This window comes from Heteronotia binoei, chromosome 15 (genome assembly GCF_032191835.1).
Source record: "Heteronotia binoei isolate CCM8104 ecotype False Entrance Well chromosome 15, APGP_CSIRO_Hbin_v1, whole genome shotgun sequence".
NCBI classification, from domain to species: Eukaryota; Metazoa; Chordata; class Lepidosauria; order Squamata; family Gekkonidae; genus Heteronotia; species Heteronotia binoei.
The window spans coordinates 47,449,187-47,461,315 of NC_083237.1; the positions used below are offsets into that span (position 1 = coordinate 47,449,187).

At 47.6% G+C, this 12,129-nt stretch overlaps 1 protein-coding gene across 2 annotated transcripts in view; it reads right to left on the minus strand.

The window, feature by feature from the left end:
• Positions 1-10,279, minus strand: part of PDK2 (pyruvate dehydrogenase kinase 2) — a 35,884-nt gene extending 25,605 nt beyond the window's left edge. For both annotated transcript variants that reach the window (XM_060255419.1, XM_060255418.1), the window contains exon 1: positions 10,040-10,279. In XM_060255419.1, the coding sequence (XP_060111402.1) occupies positions 10,040-10,160 (121 nt within the window). In that variant the 5' untranslated portion in view covers positions 10,161-10,279. The remainder of the gene's footprint in view (positions 1-10,039) is intronic.
• Positions 10,280-12,129: the final 1,850 nt, after the last annotated feature.

A 12,129-nucleotide genomic window follows, 5' to 3' on the forward strand; every position in this document is an offset into this window, starting at 1 on the left:
CCATCCAGCAGGACACCACTTACGTGCTTTCCTTCCTAAGGCAGAGATCAGAAATAAAATCAATATTATAAGATATCCATAAGTTTAACCAAAGGAGACTTTAAGATGAAGAAGATATTGGATTTATATCCCACCCTCCACTCCGAAGAGTCTCAGAGCGGCTCACAATCTCCTTTACCTTCCTCCCCCACAACAGACACCCCGTGAGGTGGGTGGGGCTGGAGAGGGCTCTCACAGCAGCTGCCCTTTCAAGGACAACCTCTGCCAGAGCTATGGCTGACCCAAGGCCATGCCAGCAGCTGCAAGTGGAGGAGTGGGGAATCAAACCCGGTTCTCCCAGATAAGAGACCGCACACTTAACCACTACACCAAACTGGCTCTCCTTCACCAAACTGGGAAAAGCAGAAAAACAAAGAAAACTGCCCATAAACATCAAAGGAAAGGAAAAGGAAAGATCCCCAGTGCAAGCACCAGTCATTTTTGACTCTGGGGTGATGTTGCTTTCACAACGTTTTCATGGTAGACTTTTTACGGGGTGGTTTGCCATTACCTTCCCCAGTCATCTACACTTTCCCCCAGCAAGCTGGGTCCTCATTTTACCAACCTCAGAAGGATGGAAGGCTGAGTCAACCTCTTCCACCGGGGATCAAACTCAGGTCGTGAGCAGAGCTTAGGACTGCAGTACTGCAGCTTTAACACTCTGTGCCAAGGGCTCTTATAAACATCAAAGCAGCGTGTCAACCCTAAGGCTATCTTAGAAGCAACTGAGGAACTCTGACAAACATCAAAAGAAACCTTGCTCCATAATTTGCCTCCCCTCGCCCCACGGAGAGAATGCTCTCATCTGTGCAAGTCTCATAGACCAAGCACACGAAAAACCTCAAAATCAATGGGCTGAGTCAGAAAGATGGAATTCTGCTTTAGGATCAGAGAGAGCCAGTGTGGTGGAGTGGTTAAAAGTGTCAGATTAGGATCTGGGAAACTCAGGTTTGGATCCCCACTCATGCTATGGAAGCTTGCTGGGTGACCTTGGACAAGTCACACACTCTCAGCCTTAACCTACTTCACAGGGTTGTTGTGAGAAAAAATGGAGGAGAGGAGAATGATGTAAGCTGTTTTGGATACTCATTGGGGAGAAAGGGGGGTTATGAATGAAATAAACAAAGATTGCACTATTACTTCACCAAGCTTCTTCTAGAAGCCCAAGCCATAAAGGCGTTTGGACTCCCGACCTAGTCCTTGTAACTGGGATTATCTAAACCAGGGACGCAGAGTGGTAAAGCTGCAGTTCTGCAGTCGGAGCCCTCTGCTCACAACCTGAGTTTGATCCCAGCAGAAGCTGGTCCCTTTAAATCACTCCTCCAAGTCAAGTCAGCTGGCAGCTTGGAGAACACATTTTAATTTGCTTTCTTTCCACCTCTGCCTCCCTCCTCATCTTCCTTCCCTCCTTCCTGTTTTACAGCTCTCAAACATCTGACATGTCTTGCGGCTCTCAAATATCTGATGTTTATTGTATATGGCTCTTACATTAAGCAAGTTTGACCACCCCGATCTAAACTGTCATTATCCAACAGATGGCATTGGACAGATAATATGGTGACTGGGAGAATGGGGGCTGACAATTCTTAACATAATTCAATCCAGTTGATTAATCTCAGTTCTTACTTTGTGTGGCTGCGTGCTCGCACATTCTCACGCATCTTTGCCTTTCTTCATCCAATGAATGAAGAGTCTTGCCTGCAACCACTCAAGCCACACAAATACAACTCCTTGCTGATTTTATGTGTCATGCTAACACACAAAATGGGGCAGCTGCTGGGGGACAAAAGTCAGTTCACATTCCAAACAGCAAATTGCTAGACCTCATGGAGGTCTAGAGAATAATCTAAAGAAGCAGGGACAGGGATGTTTTTGATCCCGGGTTAGCAACCAAAACATAAATAGGAATTCCAGTGGCCAGACCTGGGAATCTTTGTATGGACCCCTGACCCCATCATGGCTGCCCCCATTCAATTCCCGCTGGGCGATCTAAAGTGTGTGGGTAGGATTTCCGGGGTGTACCACCTCTCCGAATGCCACCCTTCACATCATGGAAGAGAATAGAGAATAGCTGTTACTTTACCTGATGGGAACAAACACAGGTACTTAATTCCTCCCATACAAATTAAGGCCCACTTGTGGAACCTGTTTTCAACAACAGGGCTCAGCTTTGGAACATGAGAACTTTTGTTCATTTGGTTTTTCAAATTTTCAAAAGCTGTCCTGCTTATTTTACAAAAAAAAAAAAGGGGGGGGAACCCTACTCGAATGCATCTAAAAGGAACCAGGGAGAAATTACCAAGCCACTGAAAGCCCCCAAGATGCCAAAATGAGGGGGATGTTCTTTCCATGTAACCCCACTGCCATTTCCCCAGAAATCTCTGCCCATTCCTGTGTGGCAGCCCCGTTCTTCCTAGGAAAGGCTATCAGCAGTACCCCATTTCCTTGGGCAGATTTTTTTTTGTTAAACTTCTTGTTATAACATCCAGCCTGACAAAGAATCCTGGAAAACTGAAACCCTGCCTGCTGCTACATGCCATTTGGTTCGCATGATGTGGATTGCATCCACTTTTGTGTCTTTTTAAAATATTCTGCCCCAATCTTGGCTCACGCTTTCTAGCCCCCACCTCTGAAACAGCCACTTGGAAGAAGTCGGGGGAGGGGACAGGTGGAATTCCTACCTCTGCCTAGCTGTCCAGCAAGGCTGTAAAACAGAGTCATTCTGGAGAGCTCTGGGGCAATGTTCCCTCTAAGCTGCAGTCTTGTGAGCAAAAATTTTACTTTGTGAGCTACTGGCATGAAAGCTGTGAGCTGCTGCATAAATCACTGTGCTCTGAGGTCAGCCTTCCTGAGCTAAGACAAAAATGTGTGAACTGGAAGCTAAAAATCTGTAAGCTAGCTCATGCTAACTCAGCTTAGAGGGAACACTGCTCTGGGGCCAGCCTGAGCTTGAACGAAAGGGGAAAGCTGTGTGTGTGGATTTTTTTTAATGACTTCATTTCTCCTCAACGGGGACCCAAAGCGGCTTATGTTGCTCTCACCTCTTCCATTTTATTCCTCACAAAACAGATGTGACTGCAATGTGTGACTGGGTATAGGTCACCCAGCCAGCTCCAGGTTGGGAAACACCTGGAGCCTTTGGGGGTGGAGCCTGAGGAGGGCGGAATTTGGGGGAAGGACTTCAACGGGGTACAATGCTGTAGAGTCTGCCTTCCAAAGCAGCCATTTTCTCCAGGTTAATTAATACCTATCACCTGGATATCGGTTCTAACAACAGGGATCTCCAGCTACTACCTGGAAGTTGGCAACTGTACCAGCAAGCCTCCAAAGCAGAATGGGAATTTGAATCTGGGTCTCTCCAGATCCTAGTCTGACACACTGACCACATACTGCCTCTCTCTGTTTACTGCTTTCAAACAGTATCAAAACTAGGTTTGGGATGCCAGCCCTAGAAGACTGGATGGTATACATACATGTAAATAAATAAATCAGGAAGCACAAAAGTGATAATTGACAGGAACTGAGCAGCCCCTTGAAAACTTTTTTTTTTAAATTCCAATACAATCTTTTCTGGACTATGGCCCACTCTGACCAGAGGCCAAGGGGCTTTACTTCTGCCCCCAAAGCAGTACCAAACCGATCATGCAAAATGGTCAAGAAGGCCATTGCTACTGAAGACGGATAAAAGGAAGTACTTCTTCACCCAAAGGGTGATTAACATGTGGAATTCACTGCCACAGGAGGTGGTGGCGGCCACAAGTATAGCCACCTTCAAGAGGGGTTTAGATAAAAATATGGAGCACAGGTCCATCAGTGGCTATTAGCCACAGTGTATGTGTGTATATAACATTTTTTGCCACTGTGTGACACAGAGTGTTGGACTTGATGGGCCGTTGGCCTGATCCAACATGGCTTCTCTTATGTTCTTATGTTCTTAAGATGGCATGGGAATAAATGGCAGCATTTGGAAGGAAACAGGGAGGCAGGTACCCAAAGGTGAGAATGCTCTTAGCTCGGTAAAAGATGGAAAAGACAAAGAGGGAAGGAAGGGTACGCCAGCAAGTACCCCCCAGAGAAAGCAGACTGGATCATGCACACTTGTCTCCCACGGGGTGTGAGTCACACCCAGGGCTACTCATGAAGACTACAGATGCACTGAGGCAGAAGCTTTGGTGAGGGCCAGAGCTTATGCCACAGTAAATCTGTCCGGACTTTCCATCCCTGCAAGATTCCCCCCTGGTTTGATGCAACAGTCGAACAACAGCTACCCCTCTTACAGAGCTGTAGGAAAACCAGGGCAGCAATTTAAGAGCAACCTTCCACCCCTAGCTTTCCACCAAAGAGAGACACGCAAAGGTTGAGCAGCCACCCGAGCTGTGCAAGCAACCACTGGAAGGGATTAAAAAAAGACACAAGCTCACATTCTGTTGTGGGTTTCCGTTCGTCACCCACACCAGGCAAAGATCCCAGAGCGCTTTATATAGCTCCACTGTTTTGAAAAATCATTGGACACGGTCGTCACGTTCTGGATAAAACATTGCAGGGGAGGAGGGGATCAGGGGGGATCTGTCATCTCTCCTGAGATTCCAAATCCTCCCAGCCACCCCTCCCCCCTCCCCGCTGTCCTTCACTCAACCTCTAAAGGACACCTTGCGCTCCCTCCTCCCAACACAACAGCGTAAACAGGACACTGCATTCTCTGAGCATTTTCCTCTGCTTCTGCAAACAGCAGTGGTGTGTGTGCGTGCGTGTTAACCTGTTTTTCCTTTGACTGCCTCCTTTTTGGCATTCCAAAAAGCATGGGTATTAAGCCCAGGTAAACAGGGAGCAAAATCCAACTATGTGACTAGTAGAAGTTGTTCTCTATCAAGACCAGCACCAGATGCTAGGCTCCCAGTCTTACAGAGGACACTGCACACTGCCACTTAAAGGTCTGGGTAATTTACCAACACAGAGAGGAACATACAGCAGAAATAACCCAATCCTGCCCAAGCAGCTACTGTGCAAATGGGGATCTGCAGACAGATCCACCATACTACAAGTCACAGATCTTCATTACTGGGGCTTTTTGCCTGGAAAAAGAGGTGCTGGAACTCTCAAGAGGGAAATGAAAGAGAAACAGGTGCCTCCCATGAACTTTTAAACATTTTTTTGAGAATTTTGTTTCCATTAAGAGGTTCCAAAATGCTGCTCCACTGTGTTCCCCCAGAAAAAAAGCCCTGCTTTATCACACAGTAATTAGTGTGTTAGAATAAGACACAAGAGCTGGATTTAAATCCTCAATCCACAGATGGCCCTGGAGACTGCTGTGAGAACATAAAGAAGAAACAAGAACCATGGACGCTTCCCTCTGCTCCCTGGAGGTAGAGTGGACTAAATACATATTGCGCAGATTTACTATCGCAGCATTCTCATGTCTTTCTCCCCTAAATGCATGGTTATAGAATGGGGGAGACTTGTCTTAGCAGTAGTATGTGCAAAAAGGATCTAGGATCCTTAGTGGATCATACGCTAGGATCCTTAGTGGATCATACGCTGAACATAAGTCAACAGTGTGATGCAATGGCTAAAAAGGCAAATGCAATTTTGGGCTGTATCAACAGAAGTATAGTGTCCAGATCATGTGATGTGATGGTATCACTTTACTCTGCTCTTGTAAGACCTCATCTGGAGTATTGTGTTCAGTTTTGGGCACCACATTTTAAAGGATATAGACAAGCTGGAACGGGTCCAGAGGAGGGCGATGAAGATGGTGAGGGGTCTGAAGACCAAGTCCTATGAAGAAAGGTTGAGCAGCTGGGGATGTTTAGCCTGGAGAGGAGGCGGCTGAGAGGCGATATGATCACCATCTTCAAGTACTTGAAGGGCTATCATATAAAGGATGTTGCGAAATTGCTTTCTGTGGCCCCGGAAGGTAGAACCAAAACCAATGGGTTGAAATTAAATCAAAAGAGCTTCTGGCTCAATGTTAGGAAGAACTTCCTGACCGTTAGAGCAATTCCTCAATGGAACAGGCTTCCTCGGGAGGTGGTGGGCTCTCCTTCCTTGGAGGTTTTTTAACAGAGGCTAGATGGCCATCTGACAGCAGTGAAGATCCTGTGAATTTAGGGGGAGGTGTTTGTGAGTTTCCTGCATTGTGCAGGGGGTTGGACTAGATGACCCTAAAGGTCCTTTCCAACTCTATGATTCTAAATCGGTACATTGTGAATTTTGTATTTAGAGAAAGCAAAGTACACCCTTACACAGCTCTCAGGGATCTCAGAATCACTATCACAGGTGAGCAGGAATGGGCTTGACTGGTAAATTTTAAGTATTATTGAACTGAGCAACTGTTGGGAAACTGGACTAGATATTGGACTAGACAGACCACCACTATGGCACTATTCCATTACAAGATTATACAGTTATGCTGAACGAGAGGTGTGATTTACAGAAGAACATCTGATGACTTCTGGGCTTTGCATGTATCCACAAACTGTTGGATATTTGGGTTATTTCTGCACATTCCCGATGTCATTGTTCTGTCCAAACATAAAAACCCATTGCTAACATTTAATACTGTGTGGACGCAGCCATAGGTAAGCCAAAAGATCACACACCTGGTAAAGGGAGAAGGATGGATGGGTTGAAAAGGAAGACATCTGCTCAATGGCACAGGCAATAGAAAAGAGAACAGGGTAATAGCTTTGCGGAGATCTGGAGGGAAAGGAATTCTTCCTGGGGAGGGAAGGCAAGTATTTGCAGGAATGCAGATAGGCATTATCTCTTGCCTTTAGGCCCTGAGCTTCCTCCAGGGAGCTCAGTCCAGCACACGCAGACCTCAGCAGGGGTTGGCAGAACAGGCTGAAGGAGACCAACTGGCCCAGGCCTCCAACATGTTCCACAGCTCAGCTGGAGCTTAAGGCTGGTGCTCCCTGAACTCACACCAACACAACTGCCCCTACACCACTCTGGTGTAGAGAGAGATCTGTGACAATATTTATACCCTGCTTCTCTCCTCTGGCAGCCCCGTGGAAAAGCAGCAGTACTGCAGTACTGTGATCTGAACTCTCTGCTCACGACCTGAGTTCTATCCCAGCAAAAGCTGGTTCAGGTAGCCGGCCCAAAGTTGACTGAGTACCCAGCTTGCTGGGGGGAAAGCGTAATGACCGGGGAAGGCAATGACAAACCACCCCGTAAAAAGTCTGCCGTGAAAACGTTGTGAAAGCAATGTCACCCCAGAGTCGGAAACGACTGGTGCTTACACAGGGGACCTTTCCTTTTCTCTCCTCTGAATGGGAATCCAAAGCAGCCTGCATCATTCTCCCCTCCTCCATTTTATCCTCACAATCACGACCCATTAAGGAATGCAAGACCAAGGGAGAATGACCAGGGAGAATGACCCAACCTGTGTTTCCCAAACCTGAGTCCAAGACTGCAACTGCTACACCACTTAGTGGGAAGCTGAGATGTAAGGCAGACACACAACCACCAAGGATTGCATCAGATACCTTCCTACCCAACAACCTAAGAAGCACCATTAAAGGAAATCTTAAGCAATGTGCAGAGAGGCATGCATATGTGTACGCGTACTTAGATGAATGGATGGGAAAGAAGCAGCAATTAGCTGAGACCAGTGTTCCAAGCTGAGTTAGTATGAGCTAGCTCACAGTTTTTTAGCCTCTGGCTCACACATTTTTTGTCTTAGCTCAGGAAGGATGACCCCAGAGCACAATAATTTATGCAGTAACTCATAACTTTAATGCCAGTAGCTCATGAAGTAGAATTTTTGCTCACAAGACACCACACCTTAGAGGGAGGATTAGCTGAGATTGTGGGATGTTGTGGGTTATTCCACATTAAATTGTAGAATGTTGTTCTTTCCTTCATGTATTAGCACAGAAAAGAAGGGGGTAGATGCCAAAGAACAGCCATCAGGTGAAGCCTGTAGTCAACATGCTCTGTTTGCAAACCTCCCTGTAGTGGCTATATGGGCATTGCTGGAAACAGTATGCTGGGCTATACAGCTCCCTGATGTCAACCCAGCAAGATAACTTGTGTGTTCTTACACAGATAGGAAAAGATGACGTGGTTACATAGATTACATACAAACCTATTCACTGGGATGTTGCAATCAAGAGACTGGTTTAGGACAGGGGTGGCCAAATTGTGGCTCAGGAGCCACATGTTGCTCTTTCAAAAATATTTTGTGTCTCTCGAAGCCCCCAATGCCTCATCGGCGGCTTACAGAAGGTATTTTTCTCTTTAAATCACTTCTCCAAGCCAAGCTAACTGGCAGCTTGGATAATGCATTTAAAGTTGCTTTCTTTACACTTCATCCTTCCTCCCCCATCTATTTGCTTTCCTTCCCTCCAGCTCTCAAACATCTGACGTTCATGTTTTGCTACTCTCAAACTTCTGATGTGTATTCTATGTGGCTCTTAAATTAAGCAAGTCTGGCTACTTCTGGTTTAGGACATCTAGAGACTGTCCAGGGATGGAGGGGTTTTTGCACAACAGAGGGAGCTAAAAGGAAGGAAGTTATAACCTGGGGTGGGAGCACCATTTCTGCATTATGGGGAGCTGTGCTAGGACCACAGTAGCAACACATGTGCAAACTACACAGGCTACCATCTGCACCATGCTGGATATCTTTGCAATACAACTACCATTTGCAGCTGGATTAACTTGAACACACAGGAAAATTGTGTTGCGACCAGTTACGCCAGTCCAGTGGTTCCCAGCCTTTTTCGTATGGTGGTCCACAAGTTTAAATTAACTTGGTATAGTGACCGATCCAAGGTTGGTCCAAGGTAAACCTTGGAGCCCTAGGCAAATTGTGGCTTCAACATCCATCTAGTTTAGCAATCAATTTTCTATAACACCTAACCCAAACGCTTTTGAGAAACCAACAAACATCACACAAAGGCTGCCCTCCTCCAAGAATCCTAAGTGGCATTTCAACATACCTAGTCTTCACCTATGGGGCTATATTCCAGTTTTTTACCTTCTCCATTATTCCTTCTAATCTCCCCTAAGACTATAAAAAACTCACTGTAGTAACAACTAAGACATGCCTTATTTGTTCAAGATGTATATGTGGTGAAAAAAGAGCAACAAACATATGGTTTGAAAGATACTGTTTCAAGGGTCAGATCTTGCTTGGCAAAATACAAAGAGAGAGCAATGGAAAGGGCAGAGGCAGCCATTAGGAAGGGAAGGTCCATGACCCACTTACAGAGGCTTTATGACCCACTTTTGGGTCCCGACCCACAGGTTGGGAAACTGTTCTAGGGCAATGTCAGACTGTACAGCCAATCCAGTGCAGATTTTAGACTGTAAGACTATTGTTGGGGAGGAGGGTTATCCACGGGGGGGGGGGGGATACCAGCTTCATTAGACAATGAGGGAGATCACCCTATGCTTGCTAGATCTGATTCTTCCTGTTAACATAAGCACAGGGCATATCTATTTAGATGCATGCCACACAATGTGCAATGGAACTTCCTTTAAGGTCTTCCTTAAAAGGCAACTGTAGAGGCTCTGGTTTTTCAAACCTTGCCAGGCCGGTGCATTCTAAGCTTGCACCTTTCACTTACTTCCCAGGAGTCACACAGAGAGCAAAATCAGCGCACCTGGTTGGCCGGCGTAGTGCAATGCCTGGACTACGATCTGCAAGGACCAGGTTCGAATCCCCATTCTACCAGGGAAGGCGACTCGTGTGACCTTGGGCCGGTCAGACCGTCGCAGTTTAACCTACCTCACAGGGCTGTTGTTGGGGAAAGGAGGAAAGCACACAGGAGACAGGCCGGGAAGAGAGCGACTGTACTAAACAAACCACAAAAAAATGACCCTTTTCAGGCGTCCCCTGCTGCTACCCCTACAACCTTTGTTTCCCTGGGGAGGGATCAGAGGTGCAGGGCTGCGCAGCTTAGGAATGACTCCCGAGGATCTTTCGGGGGATTCCTTGCCCGGTTCGCTCTTGCTCTTCCCCCCACCCCCAATCCTTCCTCCCACGCACCGAAGTCGAGGAACTGCTTCATGGAGAGCGGCGAGGGCGAGAACTTGCTGAAGTGCTCGATGTACTTGGGCGCCCCGGCCAGCGCCGACTGGCCCTTCAGGAGGCACCGCAGCAGACGCATGGCGGCCCTCTCAGGCCGGCCCAGGCCGCGCCGCTCCCCCGACCCTCCGCTTCCACCCGGACCCTCCGGTGGTTGAGGCCAGCCAGGACTGACGGCGGCGCTGGCAACTCCAGGACCCTCCTTCCCTTCAAAGGCACCTCCCCCTCGCCAGCTCCAAGGCCAATCCTCGGCAGGGCCCGCCCCCTCTGACGCCAGCGACCCAATCGCTGCTTTAAAAACAAGGCCTGGGTAGCCAATGGGAAGGGACTGGAACCACGTGGCAAGGGGCGGGCTAGAGGAAGACAGCGGGTGCCAATCGCGTCTCGGATACGACCACTTAACCCCGCGGTGTCCAGGGGTTTGTGTTGCCGAGACTGGCCACTGCTATGCTGTTGCTTGTTTGGCTGCAGGAAATTGTTGTTATTTTGAATTGTCAGTCAGACATTTGACTGGTGGGTGGTGTTCTGCAGTTTGAGATCTAGCCGTGTTCTTGGGAACTGCAGAAGTATCTTTGCAGGTTTCTTGCTGGTGTTGTTTGCTCAGTTCCCAGAATGTCCAGGTGTTTCTTGAGACTTATAGGCACTCGTCCTAGGGCTCAAAAATCAGGGGTGGAATTCTCGCAGGAGCTGCTTTGCATATTAGGCCATGCCTCCTGATGTAGCCAATCCTCCAAGAGCTTTCAGGACTCTTTTTTGTAAGCTCTTGGAGGATTGGCTGCATCAGGGGCCTAATGTGTGGCCTAATATGCAAAGGAGCTCCTGCTAGAATTCCACCCCTGGCTCAAATGACAACTGGAGCAGTGGTGACCTTCTCCCAGAGCTGGAAGGGGCTCCCAAGGATCATCTAGTTAAACCCCTGCACGATGCACAAAATTTATAATGATCATTACCCCAGTGAGGGCCCCCCTCCTGCTCTGTGTTCAGAGTGTAGGCATCGTTGTTAACACAGATGTCTAACCTGTCTTTCCCCTCCAGATGGTACTTGAGGCAGTTTAGAAGTAAAAGTAGTTTTATAAAGACAAATCAACTGTTATTAATTTACATGGACCTTCATCTGTGTGGTCCAGGTTAGCCCAATCTTTGCAGGTCTTGGAAACTAAGAAGGGTCCGTCCCTGGTTAGTAATTGGATGGGAGACCACCAAGAGAGTCCATAGTTGCTATGCAGAAATAGTGGTGTGGGGGTGTATTAATCAATTAATTCAGGCATGAATCAACTGCCTCTACAAGCATTTGAAGACCAAGAAGAAGAAGATATTGGATTTATATCCCGCCCTCCACTCCGAAGAGTCTCAGAGCGGCTCACAATCTCCTTTACCTTCCTCCCCCACAACAGACACCCTGTGAGGTGGGTGGGGCTGGAGAGGGATCTCACAGCAGCTGCCCTTTCAAGGACAACCTCTGCCAGAGCTATGGCTGACCCAAGGCCATTCCAGCAGGTGCAAGTGGAGGAGTGGGGAATCAAACCCGGTTCTCCCAGATAAGAGTCCGCACACTTAACCACTACACCAAACTGGCTCTCCAAGTTTTCCTGGGTTGTCAACTCCTGGGTTGTTTTCATTTTCCTGGGTTGTCAACTCTTACTTGGATAGCCCTGGCTAGCATGATTTCATTGGCTCCCAGAAGCTAAGCAGGTTTGGTCCTGGTCAGTATTTGTATGGAAGACCTCCAAGGAAGTCCAGGTTGCTATGCAGAAGCAGGCAATGGCAAACCACCTCGAAATGTTTCTTGATAACCCTAATCAGGGGTGTCAAACATGCAGCCCTGGGGCCGAATCAGGCCCCTGGAGGGCTCCTATCAGACCCCTGAGCAACTGGCTGTCATCTGCTTCCTTCTCTCTCTCTTGCTTCCTTCTGCATAACAGTTTGCTTTGCAAGACTTGCTCAATCACACAGGAACTAATGAACAAAACCTCTTTTTTCTCCATTGGCTGAGGCTTCTCTCAGGGAGGAATAGCTTACTTTGCCAGGCTCTTTCAATCACACAGCAGAGC